Genomic DNA, 27,650 nt, shown 5'->3' with positions numbered 1-27,650 from the left:
CAGCTCCAGCTCTGGCTCCGGCCAGGCCACTGGAGGAACAGATATCTGCAATGCAGCTCGAGCGCCGGAGAAGCAGCTGCCTGTGATGTGACCCACAGCTCTAGCCCTGGGAAAGGGCTGATGCTAAGACCAGGGCCACGTAGTGGCTGCCCAGCTGCTCTTGGGGTGGGACAGCCAGCCAGCATGTAGCTCTGCCCCAGAGCAGCCGAGCAGCCATTGCGTAGCTCTTCTGAGGAGGTGGACAGGAGGTAAATTTTTGGTGCTCACTCATGCAGGCGCGCACCTTAGAGGGAGCCCTGGTCATGTCCTATGATGGTAGAGCTACTTAACTAGCAGGTCTGGATTTCAGGGTGCAGATTTCCACAAGTAATACTTGGCACACATAGTAAAATAGTTCTGCAGACATCAATAAGAATTTAAGATGGGCTACAGCAGTTTTCTCTTCTAAAGCTGTCAGACTACCACCCTCTAATTTTTGAATCATGCAGAAGGGATGAACTGAAGATGCTAAGTAATCCTTGATTATGTGTATTTTTTTAAAGAAATGAAGAACACTGCCATACTCTGCTGAGCAATACAATTTCTGGTTGCCTGTGTAGAAATAAAGTTAGACATGGACACGTTGGGCTTATTCCTTAGCCTTAATTCTGCCTTTTGTGTAATACCTTAAAATCCTTAATGAAGTTGTGTGGCAGTACCTCAATAGGCCATAGGACTTACTGGGGCTGAATGACAGGACAGCCTTCCATTACTCTGGTTGAACCCCATATTTGCCCGAATCTGGCCACTGTACAGTCAGATGACACAGAGCTACTCTAGCAGTTTCTAAGGCACAGGGGTTCCCTAAGGCCAGGTCTACACTACATCTGGAAGATCAGCTTAAGGTACTCCACTCCAGCTATGTAAATAATGTAGTTGGAATCAATGTACTTTAAACTGAGCTTGGTGCCATCCCCACAGCGGGAGGTCGATGGAAGAAACACTCCCTTCGACGTCTCTTACTTCCTCCCTGTCATGAGGAGTACTGGTGCCAATGGGAGCACCCTCAGCAGTTGATTTAGTGGGTGTTTACTAGACCCACTAAATTGAACCCCAGAAGATTGATTGCCAGGTCGTAAATGGAGATGTGGCCTAAGTTTCTCTGATGGAAGCAGCTGGAATGAATTAGCTCATTATTCAGGTTGCTCTAAATTATACCAGAGACTAGACTGGACTGGACTGAGGATCAGAGCACCACAAATAGCTTAAGGCTTCTTCAACCTTCTCTTTTTTTCAGCTGAGTGCTGTTTAGGATCTGGGCCAGGGATTTCAGTTTGCAAGAATATTAAAGTCAAGGGAAGCATTCTATGAATAAGGATTTGGGGATTGACTAGTCAGTATAAGTATAAACAGCCAGCAATAGACAGAATAAAGAGTCCCTCAAGACATAAATCTGATCCCAACAGGACTTCAGATTGGTATCTAACAAAAAAGTAGGTGCTAAATAATTATCCATTATTATTTTAGAGGAAAAACACTGAAAATATAGCATACAGTCATCTTCCGGTTGCATCTTGAAAAAATAAGATTGAAAAGCTTGTCCAGATGCATTTAGATTCCTTTGAACCCCACTGCTAAGGGAGTTTATTGCAATCCATCATCATCTGTTTCATCAGATTTGTATAACCCACACACCTACGCTATGTCTACACTGCCCCGTCTTGTGTAAAAAAAAATGCAAATGAAGCAAAGCGTGGAATATCGCTTCACCTCATTTGCATAATTAATGAGGCTCCATTTTTTTGCAAGAGGCTTTTATGCAAAAAGGAGCCATCTACACGGCTCCTTTTTGTGCAAAAACCCCCTCTTGTGCAAGAGCTGTTATTCCTCTTTTTTTCAGGAAGAACAGCACTTGCGCAAACACGGAGCCTAATTAATTATGCAAATGAGATGTGGCGATATTCCACGTTTCACCTCATTTGCATTTTTTTGTGCAAGAGGGGGCAGTGTAGACATAGCATCAGTGTGGTTCACTGTCCCATGTAGTGGCACTTAGACCACTTATAGTGAGAGATCAGAACAAGGGAGCTCTGCAGCATAAGCTGAAAACTCTTATGCTATGCTCCAGAGGTTCCAGGTTCAAATCCTCCTAGTGATAGTTACATTTGCACAGATTACATTTTCCCCCGAAGCCCACTGGCATCATCACAGTAAGACAACCTAGGAATCCTCTTACCTTAATTGGCTTTGAACTTCTTTTATGCTTCCTGCGACGAATCAGCTTTTCCCTATCCTGGAAAATACAATTAAAAAATTATTTGATCCCAATATTTCATAGATCTAGTGAATTAAATGGAACTAGTCTTATTTACAGAACCTGAGGATCCAGTTCTTTGTGCAAAATACTACTATTTAAGGTTAAAAGGGTGACTAGATGTTATGACATCTGAAAAGAAGCCCCAGCTATTTATTCAGGTAGCATAGCTATAATTTCTGTTAAACAGTTTATACAGGGCCTAATCACTATGGGGAGTGGGAAGAGGCCATGAGATTTGAAATATATTATTTGCCTTTTCTACAGAGGCATTGTTGATATCTGTGTATCTCAAAGTAATCGGGCTGTGTTATCTGTTGACTTCATATTGGTTTACTAAGCAGGAACAAAGTCTTAGAAGATGTAACAGATTTCTCTGGAATTTGGTTTTGTTTATATCATCTTGCAAATGTCCTGGGGAAAGGGGCATTTAACATTAAGAGCTGTATCCAAATGACTAGTGAATGGCTGTCTAATAACATCTAATTCTAAGTCATATCCGCGGCTTCTTAAGGGTATTCTAACATCAGCACTTCTTAACCTTACAGATGTACCTAAGATTCAAACACACAGTATTACTGACAGGGTAAGCAGTGCAAGGAAGAATGTTTACTTTTGGCAATGTTAGAACTGGGGAGGGGTCCCTGTTCTCTTAGGGTATGTCTACACTTGCTCCCTAGTCCGAACTAGGGATGCAAATGTAGCATACCAAAGTTGCTAATGAAGCGCGAGATTGAAATATCCCGCGCTTGATTAGCATATTTGCATCTGGTCACCATTTTAAAAATCCACTAGTGCGAATTAACTCGCTGCGTGTAGATGCGGTATTCCGAAAGAAATCCCTTCCCTCGAATTAACTGTTACTACTTGTGCAGTGAGGAGTAACAGTTAATCCGAGGGAAGGGGTTTCTTTTGGAATATCGCGTCTACATGCAGCGAGTTAATTCGCACTAGTTGATTTTTAAAATGGCAGCCGGACGCGAATATGCTAATCAAGCGCAGGATATTTCAATCCCGCGCTTCATTAGTAACTTTGGTATGCTACATTTGCATCCCTAGTTCGGACTAGGGAGCAAGTGTAGACATACCCTTAGTTAAAACTTGTCTTCCTGCTGTGAGTACAAAGCCTTCTACTTCTTCAGCTTCCAAAATCTGGATCAATCCTCTCTTTCTGCGTCACTTACACTTCATTGCTCATCTGGAAATGTATTTTTTCTCTCTTCTATATACAGAAATCTGCATCTGTATTCTGTATTATACTGCATATAGCTAATTGTATAATATATTCTGCAACTACTGTATATATTTTAAGCTTGTTGGGTTTTTTTATTTTATTGAATCCTGGAACTGTATTACTGATCATGTACATTTTTATGATATCGTTTTTTGAAACATGGTGGGACCTGATTTTGAATAATACACCATTCTGCTTTCTTGCACCTAATTTTTTCTTACAGCTAATTGTCATTTAGACTTCTAATTATTGGATTACACATCTATAAAATGACACAAACTGTGCCCACACATAATTGTACCCACAAAATTGTACCTGTGAGACTGGATTTTGAAATTCAGATCCTAGGTATAATAAAGTATTATTATTATCATGAAATCTTTACCACTGAAATCCTGTCTGTTATGAAATGAAGATGTCAGTTATATATAATTGCTTTTAATTCATGATGGGCTAGACATACCCTTGTTAACTCATCAATTATATTCTGTTGTTCTATAACTTGAAGCTTTAAAAACTCAGTTTCTTGCTCTTCGTTAGCTTGATCTAGGTCATTCAGAGATTTTAATTTCTTCAGTGGTGGGTGTGATGTCATTTTTTCTCTCTGTGTTTAGAAGACAAAAATATATATAGAAAGGGAGATAAAATGAGATTGACTTTAAACTTCGACTTTTGGAAAAAATGTGCATCAATTGCAAAAATTGTCATGACATTACTGCTTTTTATTATCTCTTAACTATAAAATAATGATTATGTCAGGCAGTTAAGTCATCCTCTAGTGGATGGTGCACAGAGAGCATGAGAGAGAATTCTCTGAGTGGAAGTGATAGAAGTCTGAAGAGCCATAGAACCAGTATTGTAATGTCTGTAGTGTCAACACTATTTATCCCTGTTTGCAGGACATGGATTGCTTACACGGTCTTAGGGTAGATTAATCCTGTAACTTCAACATCTGGTGAGATGAATGTCAAGATTAAAAGTCTCAGAGGGGTAGCTGGGTTAGTCTGCTTGCATAGGAAGTTAAAATGAATCTGATAGTCTCATCCTAATCACTAGTGGAAAAGCAACCAGCCTGCTCAAGCCATGTGCAATGCAGATCATAAATCAGAGGCGAGATACATTTGCAGTTCTCTGGGGACAAGGCTACTCAATATTCAACTGCACTATTCCTGGCTGTAGCCAAGGATATTAGTTGTCCAGGGGGAGGAGAGGGGAGGAAACAAACTTGCAAGGCCCCTGAGAAAAGTGGGTGCGGAGGCAACTCCATGCTCCAGGAAGGGGCAGAGCCTCAGGAAGAAGAGGTGGGGCTGGGGCAGCCAGTTCTCTGTGGCACCCGGAGCCGGCCATGCCACACCCCTACCCACAGCCTGCCCTTAGCACTGCCTGGAGTGTGCCATGCAGCACTCCAGTGGTGATTTAAAGGGCCCGGGGCTCTGGTCACCACCGCTGCCTCTGTAGTGGTGACCAGGAACCCCAGTCCCTTTTGTATTGCCTGGCCCTGGGGCAACGGCTCCCTTTGACCCACCTTGTTGGTGAGCCTGAGTTGTCCATTTTATTAACCATAAAATGAGTGTTGGGGAAGTCAGTTATAACCTTTTTGAAATGGTAGCAGTTCCATGTTAATTAATTTATAAAGAAGGGAGCTTTGCTCACATGTAAACAGATGTAGCAACTACTCATGACAGAGAAAATATTTGGAAGGGGTGTGTGTGAAATTTATAATTCCCAACATCCCATTTGTGGTGCAGTTTACAGCACCAAACATGACATTTGCATGCCTACTTTTCCACATGCATCTAGCTATGCCCACAAATAATTCATGCACATTCTGCCTAAACACCTAACATAGGGGTTCTGTGTGTGCTGTGAGGCAGATTATATGTGTTTTATCTGCCACCGATGTGCACATAAAAATGCAAAGGCGAAGACTGATATGAAGCTGGCTGAAAATGTACCTCATAATATTTTCTCTTCCATGAAGTATTTACAGCCAGGCATGGATCATAACAAATTTCACAGTAAGACATGACCTGCTGACACCGCTATTTTTCATGGTTAAGGCCTATAAATCTAATTTATGAAAGATCACGTCAAAGCGTGTAGCAATGCATATATCTATATAACCATATCTATATCTATACACAGATTTTTGCTTAGTGTTCAATACCAACCATTTCTACATTTTCTTTAGTGATTGCTTTGAGTTTGTCCTCCATGCGCTGCAAAGACTGCATCAATTCATCATTTCTCTTGGTGAGGCACTTGTTCCTTTCAAGGAGAGGTTTGCATTGTTTTTCAGCTTCTCTAACACGTTTTAACTGTAACAGTGAACAATAATGACACGTTAAAAATGGATTTTCCTTCCCTCACTCTGGGCTTTTGCTTTCTCTTCCCTTCCCAGGTGACTATTGTCCCAGCAAAACTCTCATGAAAAATACAAAATAGAACTGATAAAATAATAGCACCTAACTCTCACATAGCATGTTTCATCCATAGATCTCAAAACACTGTACAAAGGAGGTCAATATCTTTATTCCCCTATTACAGGTGGTGAAACTATGGAACAGAGACACAAAATGACTTAGAATCATAGAATCATAGAGATGGAAGAGATCTCAGGAGGTTATCAAGTCCAGCCCCCTGCCCAAGGCAGGATCAATCCCAACTAAATCAACCCGGCTAGGGCTTTGTCAAGTCGACATTTAAACACCCCTAAGGATGGAGATTCCACCCCCCCCCCCCCAGGTAACCCATTCCAGTGCTTCACCACCCACCTAGTGAAATAGTTTTTCCTAATATCCAACCTAGACCTCCCCCACTGTAACTTGAGACCATTGCTCCTTGTTCTGCCATTCATAACTACTGTGAACAGGCTTTCTTCATCCTCTTTTGAACCTCCCTTCAGGAAGTTGAAGACTGCTATCAAACCCCCCCTCACTCTTCTCTTCTCTTCTGCAGACTAAACATATCCAAATCCCTCAGTCTCTTGTCATAGGTCAGGCACTCCAGACCCCTAATCATTTTGGTCGCCCTCCGCGGGACCCTCTCCAATGCGTCTACATCCTTTCTATACTGGGGGGCCCAGAACTGGACACAATATTCCAGATGTGGCCTCACCAGAGCCAAATAAAGGGGAATAATCACTTCACTGGATTTTCTGGCAATGCTCCTCCTAATGCACCCTAATATGCCATTAGCCTTCTTGGCTACAAGGGCACAATGTTGACTCATATCTAGCTTCTCATCCACTATAATCCCCAGGTCCTTTTCTTCTGAACTGCTACTTAGCCATTCAGTCCCCAGCCTGTAACAATGCTTGGGATTCTTCCATCCCAAGTACAGGACTCTGCACTTGTACTTGTTGAGCCTCATCAGATTTCTTTTGGCCCAGTTCTCTAATCTGTCCAGGTCACTCTGGACCCTATCCCTTCCCTCCAGCGTATCTACCTCTCCCCCTAGCTTAGTGTCATCTGCAAACTTGCTGAGGGTGCAATCCATCCCTTCATCCAGGTCATTAATAAAGTTGTTGAACAAAACCGGTCCAAGAACAGATCCTGGGGGCACTCCGCTAGAAACTGACCACGAACCTGACATTGAGCCGTTGATCACTACCTGTTGGGCCCAAAAGTCTAGCCAGCTTTCTATCCATCTTATAGTCCATTTATCCAATCCATACTCCCTTAACTTGCTTGCAAGAATATTGTGGGAGACTATCAAAAGCTTTGCTAAAGTCAACATTTATCACATCCACTGACTTTCCCATATCCACAGAGCCAGTTACCTCATCATAGAAGCTAATCAGATTGGTCAGGCACGACTTGCTCTTCATGAATCCATGTTGACTATTCCTGATCACTTTCCCCTCTTCCAAGTGCTTCAAAATTGATTCCTTGAGGATCTCCTCCATGATTTTTCCGGGGACTGGTCTGTAGTTCCTTGGAGTGTTCTTCTTTCCTTTTTTAAAGATGGGCACTACAATTGCCTTTTTCCAGTCATCTGGGATCTCTCCCGATCTTGACAAGTTTTCAAAGATAATGGCCAAAGGATCCGCAATGACATTTGCCAACTCCCTCAGTACCCTTGGACGCATTAAATCTGGGCCTATGGATTTGTGTATGTTTACCTTTTCTAAATAGTTCCTAACTTGTTCTTTCCCCACCAAGGGTTGTGCACCTCCATCACATATTGTGTTGCCTAGTGCATTTGTCTGGGAGCTGACCTTGTCTGTGAAGATGGAGGCAAAAAAAGCATTGAGTACTTCAGCTTTTCCCACATCATCTGTCACTAGGTTACCTCACTCATCCAGTAAGGGCCCCACACCCTCTCTGATCACCCTTTTATTGCCTGTAGAGACCTTTCTTGTTACCCTTCACATCCCTTGCTAGGTGCAATTCCAATTGTGCTTTCATCTTCCTGATAACTCCCCTGCATTCTCGAGCAATATATTTATAGTCCTCCCTAGTCATCTGTCCAAGTTTCCACTCCTTGTAAGCTTCCTTTTTGTGTTTAAACTCACCATGTATATCCCCAGTAAGCCAATCTGGTGGCCTACCATATTTGCTTTTCTTGCTGCGCATCAGGATGGTTTCTTCCTGTGCATTTAATAAGGCTCCTTTAAAATACTGCCAGCTCTCCTGGACTCCTTTCCCCTTCATGTTAGCATCCCAGGGGATCCTGCCCATGAGTTCTCTGAGGGAGTCAAAGTCTGCTTTTCTGAAGTCCAGGGTGTGTATTTTGCTACTCTCCTTTCTTCCTTTGGTCAGGATCCTGAAATCTACTATCTCATGATCACTGCTTCCCAGGTTGTCACTCACCTCTACTTCTCCTACTAGTTCCTCCCTGTTTGTGGACAGCAGGTCAAGCTGCGCATGGCCCCGGTCGGTTCCTTCAGCACTTGTACCAAGAAGTTACCCCCAACATTCTCCAAAAACTTCCTGGATTGTCTGTGCACTGCTGTATTTGTCTCCCAACAGATGTCAGGGCGGTTAAAGTCCTCCATGAGAACCAGGGCCTGTGATCTGGAAGCTTCTCTCAGTTGTCCTCATCCACCTGATCTGGTGGTCTATAGCAGACACCAACCACAACATCACCCCTGTTGCTTCCACCTCTAAATTTAACCCAGAGGCTCTCAACAGTCTTTTCTCCCTCTAAGTACTGGAGCTCCGAGCAATCATACTGCTCTCTTACATACAATGCAACTCCTCCTCCTTTTCTCCCCCGCTTGTTCTTCCTGAACAGTTTATACCCTTCCATGACAGTGTTCCAGTTATGTGAGTCTTTTGACTGTCTCCGTTATTCCAATCAAATCATAGTTCTTTAACTGGGCCAGGGTTTCTAATTCTTCCTGTTTGTTTCCCAGGCTTCTCACATGGGTATACAAACACCTTAGATAACCAGTTGATCACCCTGCCTTCTCCATCTGAATCAGGGATCCTCCTTTGTTGCTCATTCCTCCTTGTGATTCTTCCCGGTGTCTGACTTTCTCACTTACTTCAGGGCTTTGGTCACCATCCCCCAACGAACCTAGTTTAAAGCCCTCCTCGCTACGTTTGCAAGCCTGCCCATGAAGATGCTCTTTCCTCCCTTCGTTAGGTGGATCCCATCTCTTCCTAACAATCCTTGTGCCCGGAATAAAGTCCCATGGTCAAAGAAACCAAAGCCCTCTCTCTGACACCACCTGGGCAACCACGCATTTCCTTCCTCAATTTCACGATCCCTACCCGGACCTTTTCCTTCAACCGGAAGGATGGTCGAGAACACCACTTGCACTTCAAATTCCTTGATCCTTCTTCCCAGTGCTACATAATCTGCTGTGACCCGCTCAAGGTCATTCTTGGCCGTATCGTTAGTTCCTACATGGAGAAATAGGAAGGGGTAGTGATCCAAAGGTTTAATCACTTTCGGAAGACTCTCAGTCACATCCTAAATGTGAGCTCCTGGTAAGCAGCATACTTCTTGAGATTGCAGGTCTGGACGGCAAATGGATGACCAGGGACAGCTTGTGGCTATAGGCGGACTCGGCCACCGCCTAGAGCGCCGCCGCCTGGGGGGCCCGCCAATTACGTTAGTCCATTGACGGCCCTGTAGGCGGGGGCGCTGATCACGTGTTTCGCCTGGGGCGCCAACTGCCGCAGCCGGCCTCGGACTGCTCCTGTGGATGACTCAGTCCCTCTTAGGAGGGAGTCCCCGACCACCACCACCTGTCTCCTTTGGGGGTGGTGGTCGTGGAACCCCCATCCCTAGGACTTTGCATCCCATGACTTCTGGTAGATAGTGTTTCCTTCTGATTTCTTCCCTGAGAGGTCCCTGCCAAAGCATTCTCCACCACAGTGCTTGTAGAGAGAGCCTGAAAGCAGTTACAGGAATGGGGGATACCTGAGTTGGCCTTCTTCTCCTTCTAGAGGTTGCATGCTGCCAGTTTTCTTCCTTGTCCTGTACTGCCCTGACTGGCTCTTCAGCCTGCTGTGGCTGCAGGATTAAACGCTGCCTTCTATCGAGGAAGTCTTCGTCCTCTCTGATAGAATGTAGAGTCGATACTTGGGCCTCCAGTCCTCTAATTTTTTCTTCCAAAATGGTGACCAGCTTGCACTTAGTTCAGATGAAATCCCTTCTTTCTTCTGGGAGGAAGACAAACATGGTACTTGCTGTGCAGGTAACAATAGCAGAGCTATCACCATCCATACCTGCCTTCCTTCTGAGAGATTCCTCAGTTGTTATTTAATGCCTCCTGAAGGGAGTGTAGTGAAAAGATGTTAAGGAATGGTGAGTGTATCTCACCCCCTTCCCAACTTCCTCTCCAAACTCCCTGTTAACAGCCCCTGTTCACAAGCTCCCTGGTTGCTGACTAACTCCTTTATAAAGCCCTGGACTGCCTGATAGCCCCTCCCCTGATTAAGGCTTAACCAATGAGCAGAGGCTTCTAGATTTCAAACCCTGATTAGAAGCTCACAGCTTCTACCTGCCAGCCACAGCACATGCTCCGTGAGGGGAGGGGGAAGGAGGAAGAAAAAAACCCCCAAACAGCCAAACACAAGCTCAGCACACAGCAAGAAAATATCAAACACAAACACACACTACAGACAGACCACTTCCCTCAAGGGTCCTGTATTATTGTCCAATGTCATCAAGAAGGCCAGAAGCAGAGCTGAGAACAGAACCTGTCTATTAAGTCATACTGACTTCTTTATGAAAAGAAAGAGTTGGACTGGTTCTTATGTGCCAAGTCATACTGATAGTCAATATTGCATCCATAGTTTGGGTTCTTGATGGAATAAAATATTGCCTGTACAAAACAGTAGGTTTATTTTAATTAGATCATTTGTTACCAGCAATAAGGCATTTGTAGGTAGCGGCGTATTCTAATTGCCATGTTAATACTCCTCTCCATTTAAATGTCCCCCTTTTTTACCATATGAGTTCCCCTGAACAACACCGAGTTCCTGTTAAAAAAACCCCAACACCACAAAACAAAATAATCCTTTCTGTTAGGGAAAGAGAAATTTCAATTTGCCACATTTTAGGCATGAAAACTTTTGTGCTTTGGTCTTTTTCCTTCTATGGCATAGTATTTAATCACACTGTATTACTGAATATACATGTTCTTTATCTAAGGACTGTTTACAGTCATTTTCAAAGAAGTGGCATTTTCTTATTTAAAAAAGTATTAAATATTAAAAGTATATATCCATACGAGCAAAGTATGGTGAAATGTTAATGGTATAAACTTTTAGAAGCCAAATTTTTGAGAAAGATATATAATCAAAGTGATTCAGGTAATGCATTTTGCTGTATTGCTGATATCTTGGTAAGACATCGTTTACAAGTATTAATTAATGAATACACAGATATCTACAATAACACATACTGAGTTAATCATGATTGCTATCTCCATTATGAACATATGGAAACAACACTACTTTCCAATGCCTTTATCTTTCACCCGAATTACAGAAATGCTGTCAAAAAGCATTGTTGTTCACTTAAAAGCTTACCTATCCAAAGGAATGAATCGACTGTAGTCCATTCTCTTTAGATCTGCTATTTGTACCCTCCTATACCTGTAACTTTAAAGATACAAACTAACATGGCTACCCCTCTGAGACTGTCCTGCCCTGGCTACTTTTATATACTAAATGTGAAAAACAGTTTTGATTTAAAAGAATAAATTGACCAGAGGTGGCTGTTCGCTCAGATACAGCTGATATGAAAAGGTCAAGGCAGGGAACACAGAAAGGCATGCTAGTTTTGACTGTGACCTCATATTGTATTCAATAGAAGTTGATAGTTAGTAAGTGAGATGAGATTCACAGCTATGTGAGTCCAATTTATTTATCTGTGACACAGTGTCCTTGCTAGAGTGTAGGGATTATGGGCGATTCATATGCAACAGATCTAGAAAAAGCACATCACCAGGGAATCGGGCAATCCATCTCAGATTGGTTGATAGGGTTACTGTGAAATTTCCTGGTAGGCTCTTTAAGAACCCTCTGAACCATGGCAGATTAAGCCTATGTCCCTATGAACTGTGAATCTGAGCCTTAGGGTATGTCTAGACTACAGAGTTTTGTCGACAAAAATGGACTTTTGTCGACAAAACTATACCTGCGTCCACACTACCACTGAGTTCTGTCGACATAACTTCGACAGAACTCAGCAGTTTTGTCGACGCTAGTAAACCTCATTTTACGAGGCATAACGCCTTCTGTCGACAGAGTTTCTGTCGACAGAAGGTGTTATTGCATGTAAACTGTCCTTTGCATCTACACTACCATGTCGACAAAGCAACTTGCTTTGTCGACAGAACTCAATGTAGTCTAGACGCTCTTTGTCGACAGAAGTTTTGTCGACAGTATCTGTTGACAAAACTTCTGTCGACAGAAGCCTGTAGTCTAGACGTACCCTTAGATTGGCAGGGAACATAGAGTCCAACAGATTCTAATGTTATTGTCATCCTCTGAGGAGGTCCCAAGTTCAGTGTAGAGTGTGGCTGGATTCAGGTGGCAGCAGGGGCTGTCCCTGGCTGCCCACTGTTGACTAATGGGATTAAATATAATGAGCTACCATGTTGTGCTTCATGAGGTGTGTTCTGAGGCATTCCATAATGCACAGAATGGTAGCATGTTAAACTAAAACATAAAAAACAGCAAATACGAGGCAAGGAATGAATGTGGTGGAGTAATGGCTGAGGGTCTCATCCCAAGGCCCTTGAAGTCAATGGAAAGATTGTCTTTGACTTCAATGAGAATTGGCTTAGGTCCTGAGGTAACTGAGCCTACTTGAGAACCACAATGACATTTCCAACCCCCGCATGCCCCAAGGCTCTAGAGGTAGACGGTGGTCACAGCATGAACTTTCTCTGCCTCTAACATCGTTAGAGGTTCCTCTTCTTTCCTTTCTTATAGCTCCTTGCCTCCCCAATCTGACACAGATGAGAGCACACACCAGTTCATTTCGTTCATCTACAAGTAACGTGTTCCTGTCCTCCAGCTTCCGGATAGTGGCATTCAACTCTGCCATCCTCTTCTGATTTCTGCGTAAATCCTGCAAACGGGAAAGAAAAATGATTTAGTTTTTAGTTCCTCTGAAACAGTCCCATTAGACAAGAATCCAAACTGAGCAGAAAGTTCACAAAAAACAAACATATCATTTTGTAATGAAATGAAACCCATTTGCAAAGTTGACATACATTACAATGCCTGTCAGTAGCTGGGTAATGAGCAAAAGCTAAAATAGCATGAACCTCATTGTGGACTGTCCCATACACCTTATGTAGTCATTGACTCGTGTGCAACATGGGTACAAATGGCACACCATTCTGCTGGTAACAGTTTGCATTCGCTTTGCACTAGTGTTGATGACCACAAACTCTAGCCATTGGCTTGAACTTATTGGACAAGGAAGAAGCAAAGGGAACCAAGGAAGAATGTTGAAGGCATCCACAGATATTCTTTAGCAGATACGTCTGAGGCTATGTCTAGACTGCAGGCTTTTTGAGCAAAAAGCTTTTGTTGGAAGAGATTTTCTGCAAAAACTTCTTGCACAAGAGCGTGTCCACACTGCAAAAGTGCATCGAAAAAGCGAGGCACTTTTGCGAAAGAGAGCGTCCAAACTGCATGGATGCTCTCTCAAAAGTAAACACTGATTGGTATACAAGGAATAACCACCAGGGCACCTGTGCTTTTTCCTTTTTCCTCTTTTTGCGCAAAACTCCCCTCTTCCCCATCCATATACGCCTTCTTGCAAAATAACTATTTCACAAAAAGGCTTCTTCCTCGTAGAAAGAGGAATACCAATTGTGCAAAAACCCCTCTGTTCTTTCAATTCTCTTGCACAAAAACGCGCTTGAGGTGTGGATGCTCCACGAGTTTTTGTGCAAAAACAGCCATAGTGTAGATACAGTATGAGAAAGAAGATTCATAGAAGGGATTTCTAGAATGAGGACAAGAACTGGTCAAAACTTTTTCCCCTCAAATTTTTTGATGGAAGAATAGGTTTTTTATTTTTTCCCCAGCAAATCTGTGCTTTCCATGGACATTTTTTCCTGTGGGTAACTTTTTTTTGTTTTTGGTTTCTGGAAATTTTTAGAGGAAATTTTTCATTTTTCAAGTGGTAAGAATAAAAAAATCTGTTTTTTAATAATAATTAAAAATTTCTGATGAAAATTTAGACAAAAACAAAAAATGTTTCATTTTTGTATAATTTTTTGTCAAAAACACCCTCACTTCTTCTTTCCTGAGCAATTCTACTGAGGAGGATTATTTCAGAAAGAACCTCAGGCTGGAAAGCAAGGAAAAGCCTGTCAGTCTTAACTGCCTTTATCTTCGTATATCTGCTTTTCATAAAGGCTACGTCTACGCTGGCCCCTTTTCCGGAAGGGGCATGTAAATTTCACCTATCGTAGTAGGGAAATCCGCGGGGGATTTAAATATCCCCCGCGGCATTTAAATAAAAATGTCCGCCGCTTTTTTCCGGCTTTTAAAAAAGCCGGAAAAGAGCGTCTACACTGGCCTCGATCCTCCGGAAAAAGCGCCCTTTTCCGGAGGCTCTTATTCCTACATAAGAGCCTCCGGAAAAGGGCGCTTTTTCCGGAGGATCGGGGCCAGTGTAGACGCTCTTTTCCGGCTTTTTTAAAAGCCGGAAAAAAGCGGCGGACATTTTTATTTAAATGCCGCGGGGGATATTTAAATCCCCCGCGGATTTCCCTACTACGATAGGTGAAATTTACATGCCCCTTCCGGAAAAGGGGCCAGTGTAGACGAGCCCAAAGGGTAACTAAAGAAATAGGCCCTGAATAGTTTAGTCCAGCAGATATTTCCCAAGCCAAGAACTATTTCCTGTAATTAGAATTACCAGTGGAAGACAGTTCTCAGAGCAAGGAGTCAGTAGTCTAGCAACATGAAAATGATGCAGGAAGAAGGCAAAACAATTTTGCAACCCAAGTAAAGCTCATTTTCTGTATTTTGGATTACATTTAAACCTGCTTACAGGACTGCTGCAGTGCTCTGACCCATCTCCTGCTCTTCCTGGGATCTCTCGTTTGGGGCTGCTCATGTTACACTCTGCCTCCTTCACTAAGAAGAGCTGTTCATCCAGAGCCTCTTTCTGCAGCTGGAGCTTCTGTACATAGCCTGTCTGGGTCTCCAGTTCTTTCTCCAAGGAAAAGATTATTCTGTCTTTAGCCTTGATTTCATCCATCTAAATTATGAAATAAAAGCACAGGGTTACTGCACAAGTCCGACAGAATGTCAGTACTGCAGGACTATGGAGAGATCACCCGACTATTGTTATTTACCACTGGATCTGCTATTAAATACTACACCAAACTCCCGGATTACAAAATTCCTTAACATCTTAAAAAACAATAGTTATTGAGTTAGATTGGTCACTCTGTGATGAGCAAAGGCCATACATTGAATGATTCAGAAGTACATCTACACACAAAATATGGATAGTTTATCAAGGGTACATAGGCTTTCACCCCTGACTGACATACATGAGAGATATACCTTCTCTGAAAATCAGACCATGAGTTTAGTTTATCACCATTATCCTCAAACAGACCCAGTCTATGTAAGACCACAGTGCCAGCCAGCATGACCTAGTTGATGGGGTTGTATAAGAACCAGTTCAAAGTAAGTGTGAAACAGTCAAAATCAATATGATCAGGCTAGATCCCCAGCTATGAGATTATGCTGATTTACACCTGCTGAAGATACAGTCTGTATGCTCATTTTGCACTGCCAATTAGGAGCAGAGATCAACACCCCTAGACTGTCCACCACAAAGAGGACAGATCCTCAGCTAGTGTAAAGTGACACAGCGTCATTGATTTATCTCAAAGCCCACATGCTGGAGGCGTGGCATTGTCTGAGAGTTCGTGTTTCCAACTGTGAAAAAAGGGAAGATCTTAGCCCTCAGGGCTGTAGAAAAAAAGCTTGAAAATATGACACGACAGTACCACAAAGGCTCAACAAAGCAAAAGGCAAGTCAGAAAGAACCAACATTCATTATTTTGAAACTCTCATGACCAGTCTCATGATTTCAGGCATCTGATTTCCCATTTTTACTGAACATTTGGGAATGGCAATACTGTGAGGGTATGTCTAGACTACAGGCTTTTGTCGACAGAAGTTTTGTCAACAGATACTGTTGACAAAGCTTCTGTCGATAAAGAGCGTCTAGACTACAATCAGTTCTGTCGACAAAGCAAGCTGCTTTGTCGACAAAACCCTGTAGTCTAGACACAACCCTACATGCAATAACACCTTCTGTCGACAGAACTCTGTCAACAAAAGGTGTTGTGCCTCGTAAAATGAGGTTTACCAGCGTCAACAAAACTGCTGAGTTCTGTCGACGTTATGCGACAGAACTCAGTGGTAGTGTAGACGCAGGTTTAGTTTTGTCGACAAAAGTCCATTTTTGTCGACAAAACCTTGTAGTCTAGACACACCCTGATTTACCCCAGTCTAGCCCACTGATTTAAAATGAAAAATTAGTGAATTTTCAAATCACTGTTTTTTTTGCATTTAGTTGCCAAATTGTCAATTTAGCTTCCCAGACCAAATTTGTTGCTGTTGCAAATGGGCATAATTGCCTGTAAGCCAGTGGGGTTGTAGCCTCTTACACCAGCTCTGAATCCAACCTTCTATGTTGTTTCTATAGCTGTTGATGACACCATAATAACTAAAGCAAAGAACATTGTTCCCCTCTGCTGTTTAAAATCTTTCCAATACTATTGTGTGTGTTAAAAGCTGGTGGATAGCAGCTTCAGTCAGACACATAACCACAATGTGCAGGAACAAATTCAAATCTTCTTTTATACTGACACTAATGGATCAGCTACATGTTTGGGACATTGTAGGTATATTATTAGTTCAACTAAATTAAATGTAATTTATAATAATACTTAATAAATGTATTGCCAATAATAAATGTGTAGATATTGTACATAGCTAAGCTAAGTCTTTGGAATGTAGGCTCATCAGTACAGAGGTTAGGAGGAGTATCTTTCTCTCTCTTTCCTAAAATCGTCAAGTACCTATCACTGGCATATTTAAATACTGCTTAATGTTACACATTTGACTGGGTTCATGGGTTTTTGTTCCCATCTTCTTCAGCAGCACAAGGTTTGGACCCTGACTGAGACTACTAGATGGTCCAGTATTTTTAGTATGATAAATCCTCCAATTGTTGAAAATACAAACCTGAGATTTATTAACATCTAGGAAATCTCATGGAATATTTCAGGGAAACTACAGTGTGGCAAAACCCAGTATTTCCTCTTTGCAGAAGACCCTCGCATTGCATTCTGCTGGCTCCTGAAGATTAATTTGATTTTAATTTGCATATGGATTAATAATTATAGATGGGCCCCAGCAGCAAAATCACCCCCCCTGAGTTTTGAGATACCAGACGGTGTCTGGCCTTAGCACTGCAGTCCAAGGCAATGTCAGTAGAAGAAGGTAAGCACTTAAGGCATTTCCCAACTATGAACACACTGGGCAAGGACCAGGAACACTCAGTCATGGAAACTTCCATGGATATAATTTGCCCAAAAGGGGCCGAGAGGTTTGGAAAGGGGATTGGACCCTAATTATCCCTGCACACTACATTTGCACTTCCTGGCACTCTCCTAGGAAGAGAGTGGCATAATACATCCCAGAGCTATCACCTGGGGCTGAAGAGCTCCTTATGCAGTCCAGTTGCTCAATGGCAAAAACTACCCCCAAGGCAGGATCATGATCATTCATGTCTACTGAGTCTTTTAGGGTATGTCTACACTACCCTCCTAGTTCGAACTAGGAGGGTAATGTAGGCATACCGCACTTGCAAATGAAGCCCGGGATTTGAATTTCCCGGGCTTCATTTGCATAAGCGGGGAGCCGCCATTTTTAAAACCCCGCTGGTTCGAACCCCGTGCAGCGCGGCTACACGGGGCTCAAATTAGGTAGTTCGGACTAGGCTTCCTAGTCCGAACTACCGGTACACCTCGAAGTTCGAGCCCCGTGTAGCCGCGCTGCACAGGGTTCGAACCAGCGGGGTTTTAAAAATGGTGGCTCCCCGCTTATGCAAATGAAGCCCGGGAAATTCAAATCCCGGGCTTCATTTGCAAATGCGGTATGCCTACATTACCCCCCTAGTTCAAACTAGTGGGGTAGTGTAGACATACCCTTATAGAGCTAGGTTTGGACTTCAGGAATGTATACCACTGTGGCTTTCATTCAGTCCATTTCTAGCTAAAACACCCAGCACCTGTAGCTTGTATAATTTTGTGTCAGATTGCTAGAAAGACAAAGTCACCGCAGAGAACATCACTACTGTGTTCTTTGTGATACAGTTCCTTCTGCTGCACCGCTAGCTGGGAGGAGAACTCAACTTTCCGCTAAGTATATATCGTGTGAAAAAGAAATGCACGTGGGCAAATAGAGGGCAAACAGACTCACAGAAAGACCTAAGCCTATTTGGGATGCAAAGATGTTACCTTTGCCAGTCTGGTAAAGCTAGTAATCTGCATGCTTTATGCCCTATGCTGCACACTGAAATTTTCCTTTCACCCAAGAGCTGGGGACCTGTGTTTTGGAGAAGGAGGATCTGGATCCTGTTACTGCTGCTGTGGTTCAGTTTTGAATGGCCAGGTGTAGCACAGTAGCAACTGAAGACTCCTGTAGATAACAAGTATAACAAATATTCAGCCTCCTGCTTGCAAAGCACAGACCCCTACCGCTAGAGCTAAAACCAATCCTTGTTAGCAGTTTAGGGCCATAGTAGGAAGCAGCTCTGATTCCATCCAGCAAGGGTGGCAGAGTAGGTGAGATGTGTGTGTGTATTATACCATTAGCATATTCTATCCTGAGTGCCAATAGCCCTATGAGCAGCTCACATGATTTTGCCAACTTCATCTCACCTTATTCCCAGAGAAATGTGGTAATTGTGAGCATTTTCATTTTAATCTGTTTGCAAACTAATTTGCACTGCCTGGGTCTGACTGAACAGGAAACCTATCTGCAATAGCAAATTGACAAGGGTGTAAGGAGTTGCTGTTTGGTGCATGGGCAGATTACTAACCAGTCTGCGAATATCCCTTTCGCTCTCCCATTTGATCTTTGAGATTGCTTCCTGATGGGATTGATGCTCACTCCGAAGATCGCCCGCCTTGATTTTATCAGCCTGGATCATGTTGGTAAGGGCCTCGTCCACCTGCTTTTTGGCAGATTTTAGTTCAGTAATTTCCTGCAAAAGTTTAAGGCGCTCGGAGTCAAACTGTTTCCTGGCCTCTTCACGAGCCTCAATGGTCAGTGCTGTCCTTACTTTGTCACTGCTCCCATCCCGCAAAGCATACAGGGCTGACTTGAGGCGCTGGATTTCACTGTCTCTGACTTTAACCGTCCGAGTAATTTCCTGCTCATGTTGTTTGATTAGGTTCTCCCGCACTGCCTGCAGCTCTTTCATTTTCTCCTCATGGAGTTTGGCTTTAAGTTCAGTGATTTGCACAGTCTGCTTGCGTTGCTCCAATTCTCTGATCCGCTTAGTTTCTTGATTCTTTTCCCTTTCAAGTTTACTGACCTACAAATTGAGAACAAAAGAAAATCAACTGCCGGAAAGATTTTATAAAACATGCCCATCTGAAGTGCCCATCTACTCCTGCACCTCAGGGTGGGAAGCCCTCCTTAGAGACAACCATATATTGTTGCACTGTCAGTATGACAAAATATGAGCCAAATTGTAAAGCACGTACAGTACTCAGCTTTTTATCCTGTTTTTACTTTGGCAAAAAGTCTCATTGACTTTGTGAATTTTTTCTCAGTGTGGACTTCAGCATTGGGCCTCACATGTTTTTTCTCAGCACAAGTGCTTCATCCTTGTTCATTAAAAAACCAATGACTAAAGCCTTTTATCCATACAATGACTTACCTTGCAATAGTGATAGAAATGTAACCATGTTAGTCTGGTGTAGCTGAAACAAAAAACAGGACTATGTAGCACTTTAAAGACTAACAAGATGGTTTATTAGGAGATGAGCTTTCTTGGGCCAGACCCACTTCCTCAGATCAAATAGGCTACGTCTACACTGGCCCCTTTTCCGGAAGGGGCATGTAAATTTCACCTATCGTCGTAGGGAAATGCGCGGGGGATTTAAATTTCCCCCGCGGCATTTAAATAAAAATGTCCGCCGCTTTTTTCCGGCTTTTAAAAAAGCCGGAAAAGAGCGTCTAGACTGGCCCCGATCCTCCGGAAAAAGTGCCCTTTTCCGGAGGCTCTTATTCTTACTTCAAAGTAAGAATAAGAGCCTCCGGAAAAGGGCACTTTTTCCGGAGGATCGGGGCCAGTCTAGACGCTCTTTTCCGGCTTTTTTAAAAGCCGGAAAAAAGCGGCGGACATTTTTATTTAAATGCCGCGGGGGATATTTAAATCCCCCGCGGATTTCCCTACGACGACTGCTGAAATTTACATGCCCCTTCCGGAAGAGGGGCCAGTGTAGACGTAGCCATAGTGGGTATATATGGTTGTGACAATTTTCTTCCACTATTTGATCTGAGGAAGTGGGTCTGGCCCACGAAAGCTCATCACCTAATAAACCATCTTGTTAGTCTTTAAAGTGCTACATAGTCCTACCTTGCAATGTTAGAGCAACCCAATAATCTTCACTAACCTGATCCCACACATGTTTATGTGCATTTGAGAGCTTGTTAGCACCCCTAGGAACCAAAGGTATGTGAACACACAATGAGGGAATGCAATTAGCTGAAGAAAGAGATTTCAACTCAAATTGAACATGATAGGCATATTATCAAGAGTGAAAAGGGGAAAGGTACTTAAAGGTGATAAAAACTTCCCTGGCAATTTCCTTTAAAAATACCATAAAGAATCAAAGAGTGATCAAGCCTTTTAAGGTGGGAAGACAAGGAAAGATAAAAAATATCAATAATAAATAAATAATATAATAAAATACTACATCGGTTTGAAGCTCTCTAGGACATGCTGGAGGTGCCTACTTATAATTATAATTGATCTGAAGGATGGGATTTGCTAAATATAGAGAATGCCATATGCAATATGTATTGAGGTGACATATTTCTCTTCAGTTCTATCCCCGAGTGGTCTCAGACATATTCTCAACTAAAATATATCTCCAAGGAAGAAAAAAATCCTAACTGTGTGGTTTTATTGCAGTTTCAGTTCTCCAAACTCATCCTGACAAGGATTAGTCATATCCTAAAAATGAGCAGTATGTTTCGTAGGGCTTCTTGGAAGAAGAATTCAGTGAGCAACCTACTGAATCATAGAAATGTAGGGCTAGCAGGGGCATCAAGGGATGATCGAGTCTAGCCTCCTACACTGAGGCAGGACTAACTCAATCTAGCCCATCCCTGACAGATGTCCAACCTGTTCTTCCGGCTTTCTATGACAGGGATTCCACAGCCTCCCTTGGACGCTTATTCTGGAGCTTTACTAACCTTATAGTTACAAAGTTTTTCCTAATATCTAACCTAAATCTCTCTTGCTGCAGATTAAGCCCATTTCTACTTGTCCTACTTTCAGTGGGTATGGAGAACTACTCATCACAGTCCTCTTTATAACAGCCCCTGACATATTTAAAGGCTGTTATCACATCTGCCCCCCACCCCAACCTTCTTTTCTCAAGGCTAAACATGCCCAGTGGTTTAATCTCTCCTCTTAGGTCATGTTTCCCAAACTTGTAATTATTTTTGTTGCTTTCTTATGGAGTCTCAGCAATTTGTCCACATCGTTCTTAAAGTGTAGTGCCCAGAACTAAATACCATAGTCACCAGTGCTGAGCAGAATGGGACAGTTACCTCCCATCTTTACATATGATCCTCCCATTAGAACACCCCAGAATGGTAGTAGCTTTTTGTCTCAGTTGCATCACATTGCTGGTGCATGCTCAGCTTTGTTTTTAGGGTCCCAAGCTCTCCAACACCCAGGACAAAGTTGTCAAACTTGAGAATTTAAAATCAGGCACTTGACTCTATATTTAGGCACATAAATATGAGTGTTCTGTTTTTCAAAGGGTGCTCACCGCTTAGCCTGATAGCTGACAGCATATCACAATGGAGCTACTGTACTATTAACCTATGGTTGCAGGGGAAACAAAAACAGAGAGGGTCAGTGAGAAAATGAAGTGGAAAGCATGAGAGAAGTTCACTGCTCCTTCAAATTCCTGGCAGCCAGCCTATGGTTCCTAAGAAAAGAAGCTAATCTCTTGACATTAGAGCCAAGGCTTAAAAAAGCCATTGTGCCTTTCCAGATTCTGAGATCAGTCTGGGATGCAGGATGAATTCAAACGACGGTGTCAGTTTCCTTGCTGCTTGCAAATCCTGTCCAGAATTAAAATGGGTTGCAATTCAATGGTTATAAATCTTATGGAATGGAGGGGGAGGGGAAAAACACCCCCAGAGATTATCAGCACTTCAGATAACCCCAGACTGTCTATGTTCTTTCATCTTCTTTCTGCTACAAGTAAAGAAACGATTTCCACTCCCCTGGCCGATGGCCCTGAGATTACCATTAGCTTTGATATATGGATAAGAAAACCTTTTATGATAAAAAAACCCATGGAAACTAAAGCACTTGCTATTGTTTGGTTTTGGAAGCTACTCACAGCCTGGCCGAGGTTTTTTTGCCTGAGGCCGTGCTTATTTGTGAAAGAGTGGAAGAATTTTGGCCACAGGCTTCAATTACGATCAGTGGGGGGAGGGGAAACACATCAGTAAGTGCTGCCCATTGAAACTGCTAGTGGCTCACTGGCAGATTCAGAGGGCTGGTATGTGGGCAGCACTGCCCAAGACCTCAGGAATAGTGATAGAAATGAAGCCGTGTTAGTCTGGTGTAGCTGAAACAAAATACAGGACTATGTAGCACTTTAAAGACTAACAAGATGGTTTATTAGATGACATCATCGAATAAACCATCTTGTTAGTCTTTAAAGTGCTACATAGTCCTGTATTTTGTTCAAGACCTCAGGAGTGGGTGATAAAAAAACAACAGCAACTATAACCTGGGACTTGTGTGTTGTTTGCTTTTCTTCAAGAACAGCTTGTTAAGCTAAAGAGTGACACTATCTCACTAGCATCCAAGCCCTACAATGCTTTCTAGGATGAAAGCAATACTTTGAATTGCATCTGGAAATGCACCAGAGACCCCAGAGCACAAGTGTAATATCATGTGCTCCTGACCAGAAGCACCTGTAAGAAAGTGGAGACAAATCCCATTTCATTGCAAAGGAACCTCAAAACATGGTGATGTTTGGCAACCTGAAACCTTCCCCTTCTGTAAGCACAACCAGCAGGAGGTGGGAAGACTATCTGCACCCTCTCTGCCGAGCATTGCACAGTGGCAGCTAGGCATTTACACTGTGGATGAGATCCTTCACCCCAGTCCAGCCCTTTCAGCTGGGTACAGGGCCTGGAGTGGCGTAAGTCCCAAATTCCATCGGGGAAGGGCTCCCTCAGTGTACGTACTGCCGAAGACAGTGGTAATATAGCTTCCTGAGAATCCCTGGAGGCCTCAGAGGGATGTTGGGTTTGGGCAGTGGTCTCCATCCTTTTTAACCACAAGATCACTTTTTCAATTTAAATGCAATGTAAGATCTACTTCAAACCCATTCTCTCTTACACTTAAATTTAATTCTTTGAGTAATGAGCTCTAAAATGCCTAACCTGTCATGGCTGGAGTAATTATCCCCATGGTAGTTGTGCTCCTGGAGGGGGCTGGCATGTCCCTGCAGCCCCTGAGAAAGGCAGAGCAGGGGGTCTCCACATGCTGTCCTTGCCTGCAGACACGATTCCTGCAGCTCCCATTGATCAATAACGGGGAACCGTGGCCTATAGAAGCTGTGGGCTCAGTCCCTGTGGATGAGGGCCAGCACATGTGCCATGGAGCCATTGCTGTACATGCCAGCTGCTTTCAGGAGTGGTGCAGTGCCAGGCATAAGCCTGTCTTAATTCTACTGCTCCACCACCCGGAAGCTGTCTTAGTTAAACAGTGCCCAGCCAGAGAGCCTGCTTCCTGGATCCTTGTCCAGGCCTTGAATCTCCTCCTACACTCAACCTCCTGCCCCAGACAGGAGTCACCCTGCACCCAAATTCCTTCCCAGAGCTAGCACCCTGAAACTCTCCTGGACCCCAATGTCCCCGCCCTGGGCTAAGACCCTCCCATTCTCCAAACCCCATGGCCCAAGACCAGAACCTGCACCCAAACCTTTCCCCCAGCCTGGTGAAAGCGAGTGAGGATGGGAGAAGAAGGAAGATGGAGTGAATAAGGTGAGGCCTCAAGGAAGGAGTGGAGCAGGGGTGGGGCCTCAGAGAAGGGATGGGAAAGAAGCCAGGCAAGGGTATGTGGGTGTGAGGTAGATCTTACATTGCACTTACATTGAAGGAGTGATCTTGTGGTTAAAAAGGTTGGAGACCACTGTCTGAAAGTATGTCTGTCCACATGGCAAAACAAAGACCAGAGGCAGAGAGAATCAGCCTGGATCTGTAGATTCAGGCTTGATCAAAGGGGGTAAAAATAACAGTGTATTTGTTTCCAGGCCAGCTGGAGGTAGGCTCAGACTCCCACCCTCCTCTCTGGGTTTTAAAGACCAAGCAGGAAAATATGCACTGCTGTGTTTAGCCTTGTAATGGGAGCCCATATCTGCAGACCACAGCTCTGAGACTTGCTGCCATGAGTTGCTTTGGTTTTGCACTTTAAGGTATGGCTTCAGAGCAGCTGACACACTTTGCCAGGCCCTGAGCAAGTGGGGAGGAAGGGGAGGGAAGTGGGTAGGCTGGCTCGAGGTCCCTGGTAAGGTGGGGCCTCGGGCATAAGTGGTGGGGATAAACCTTCCTCAGCCAGCTCTACAGTGTTATCTGGCATGCACGGCGTGGGGCTCCAGCGCTGATTTAAAGGGTTCAGGGCTCTGGTTGCTGCCTTTGCTGCTGTAGGGGCGGCTGGGAGCCCCCAGCCTTTTTAAACTGCTGGGCCTTGGGTCACCTGTCCCCTTTGCCCCTCCCTCCTGTCAGTAGATTTGTATGGATTTTGAGGTATGTCTCTGCTGAATAAAAAGACTAGCAGAATGGTTGCACCTGGCATGGGTCAGCTGATTCAGGCTTGGGATGCAGGGCTAAAAACTGCTGAAGCTCTGAGACGTTCTCCCCTTGTGGAACCTCCCCCCTAAATGTATGTCTACACTGCTCATTAAACTGAGGCTATGATTCAGGGTTGAGACCAAGCCCACCTTCTGTCCATACACAGTGTAATCTAATTCAGGTAAGCAAGCATTCAGGACTACCGACTAGGAACGGCTCAGATCCCGAACCCACTGTTTCTTTGGTTCAATTGCTGATAGTTTATAGTATGGATGCAACACAAGCTGCAGATCAAAGTCAGAAGGGCTGACTTTATAGTCTTAAGTGCTACATGGAGGCATTAGTGTGACGGTGAGACCGGGGTCTACAACTTACTGTGCAGAGTGTAAGTTCCAGTGCAGGTTAGGAGGCGCTAAATTCATAACCCTGGATAGCATAGACCTGGGTTTACAATGCAGTGAACTTAGCCTTAAAAGCTGCAGCACAGACGCACACACTACATATTTATGGAGTACTTCACTCACTGAAATGAGAGTCTGAAAGCAATCCTTCAAGAATGTACCGCAATACTACCCAGTAAGCAGCAATTACAAATGAAGTCACAGAACTAACACTGAATTTAAGAGTGTCAGAAAATCTAACTAATTGGAATGCAGCCAGGATCTTGAGGTCAACAAACTTTTTCAAGCGCTTGAGATTCCTTTAATTTACTCCAAAGGAGAACGAGAGTAATTCCACTAATGTCAGTGGAGTTACTCCAGGATAAAAATGGTGTAAGTAGAGAAAAATCAGGCCCTGTCTTCTGAGCGGGAAAAGGTGTGCCCTCTTTTGATTTTCTGCTGTATAGCTTGTCAAGATCTTTTTCTCCTTTGCAGATATTGTCATTTAATACTGACTTGTCACTCACCTTCGACTTCTCCTGATGCAGCTCAATTTGAATGTCTGTCAGCTTGGTCCTGAGCTCTTCATTGGCTGCCTGCAGGGCAACAATCAGTGCCTCAGGCTTCTCGCCCTTGCTGCGTCCTTTTTTTGACATTGTTTCTTCCTAATGAGAGTCTATGCGTTTAATTCCTTTCAAACAGGGACTGCCATCGTTGTTGGTTCCCTTCAGTGCAAGTTGTTTCAGCACCTACTGTGTGACATTCCTTAAGGTCCTGTCTTCAGCCGCTTTGGAAGCCCTGTGAGGAATAAGACACATGTTTATTTGTCAGTGGGTCAGTGGCATCACAGTGGTTTGAGTGCTTACGAAACATAAAGACAATAGTTCATTTTTCCAAACACTGCGACCTCTCTCCAGAGACTTGCAGAGGGGGATTTTTAGCACAATCACATCGCTATGTGTAAGATTGGCATGTCTTATGGCCTGAAAAGCTATGTCCTCTCTTTGCCTTGTTTTTTCCAGTGGGCACTCTGCAAAGATGTAGCAGCCAGTTTGTTTCATAAGGATTTTTGTAGCGAAACACAGAGAGAGAGTTTTTAAAATGAATGCTCATTCTGGTGGCTGGCATTGATTCACAGCCGTGGAGAAAGATTTTCTGTGCATCCACAGAATTAGCACAACATTGGCAGCAGCGGAATAAGCATTGCCTTATCAGTCTGTGTCTCCACTCTGACCCGCGATGGCCACCTTCCTAGGCACATCCATGACCATGAAGTCTAGCATCTCCAAGTCCTACACAACAATTGTTCACAACACAAAACTGACAAACTTTCACATGGTTGGTGACCTGGAGAAGTTCAGGACTAGCATAGTAGAGTGTGTACTGGCTTATTTCTCACCCTACACCTTGTGTCCTTCCCCCTGGTCACATATGAAAGGACCAATTTTAACTTTCTCTGTATTTACTGGAGAAAATTAAGCCTGGTCTCAGTGTCCCTTCTCTAGATGAATAAGAAATAGAGATTGCAGATTCCCACAAGGGTGATTGATACCTTTTGGAGGCAGGGCCGGCCCACTACATTTTGGCACCTGAGGCGGGGAGCTCAAATGACGCCCCCATCTTTTCTCCTGCCTGCCTGTTATGACTCTTGGGCCCTCCTTCCTCCAGCACAGCACTCCACCATCTCTGTGCATCTAGAGCAGAGACAATACATATGCACCAGCAGCAGACACAATTTTCTACACTCTGAGTCCTAGTGGTGCCCCCCCTCCCCCGACAGTCTGGCGGCCACCTCAGTTCGCCTCATGGTAAGGCCAGCCCTGTTTGGAGGCAAGAACCCAGTCCACATGAATAATTTTGTCATTCAGTGAACAAACTTGCATTCCTTCTTGTTACCTTGAATTAATTTTTATTACCACCTGTTTATTGTGAAATGAATCCTGAAAATGTCACCCTCTAATTCCATTTGATTCTGCTTCTCAGTTATGCTGTCGTAACTCCTTTGAAATCAATAGGGTTACTCTAGATTTACATGATTGTAATGGAGATCAGAATGCGGCCAGTATTTCAGCCACAATTCATATGCAAAACTGGTTTAATCTTGCTTTTGGTTATACCATTGCACTGTTTCTAGTAGTACTGAAATGGTGTGACGG

General features: G+C 43.6%; 1 protein-coding gene across 1 annotated transcript in view; it reads right to left on the bottom strand.

The window, feature by feature from the left end:
* The window catches only part of JAKMIP2 (janus kinase and microtubule interacting protein 2), a 139,672-nt gene that overhangs the window by 41,471 nt on the left and 70,551 nt on the right, over positions 1-27,650 (bottom strand). The window contains exons 2-8 of the mRNA XM_006124528.4: positions 26,022-26,292; positions 19,092-19,589; positions 15,012-15,221; positions 12,969-13,067; positions 5,699-5,845; positions 3,991-4,131; positions 2,216-2,272 (exon numbers count right to left, since the gene is read on the bottom strand). Of these exons, the coding sequence (XP_006124590.1) occupies positions 2,216-2,272; positions 3,991-4,131; positions 5,699-5,845; positions 12,969-13,067; positions 15,012-15,221; positions 19,092-19,589; positions 26,022-26,150 (1,281 nt within the window). The 5' untranslated portion in view covers positions 26,151-26,292. The remainder of the gene's footprint in view (positions 1-2,215; positions 2,273-3,990; positions 4,132-5,698; positions 5,846-12,968; positions 13,068-15,011; positions 15,222-19,091; positions 19,590-26,021; positions 26,293-27,650) is intronic.

The sequence above is a fragment of the Pelodiscus sinensis genome, chromosome 17 (assembly GCF_049634645.1).
Source record: "Pelodiscus sinensis isolate JC-2024 chromosome 17, ASM4963464v1, whole genome shotgun sequence".
NCBI lineage: Eukaryota > Metazoa > Chordata > Testudines > Trionychidae > Pelodiscus > Pelodiscus sinensis.
The sequence above is the reverse complement of the archived record's forward strand: the minus strand, read 5'-3'. Positions and strand labels throughout refer to the sequence as shown.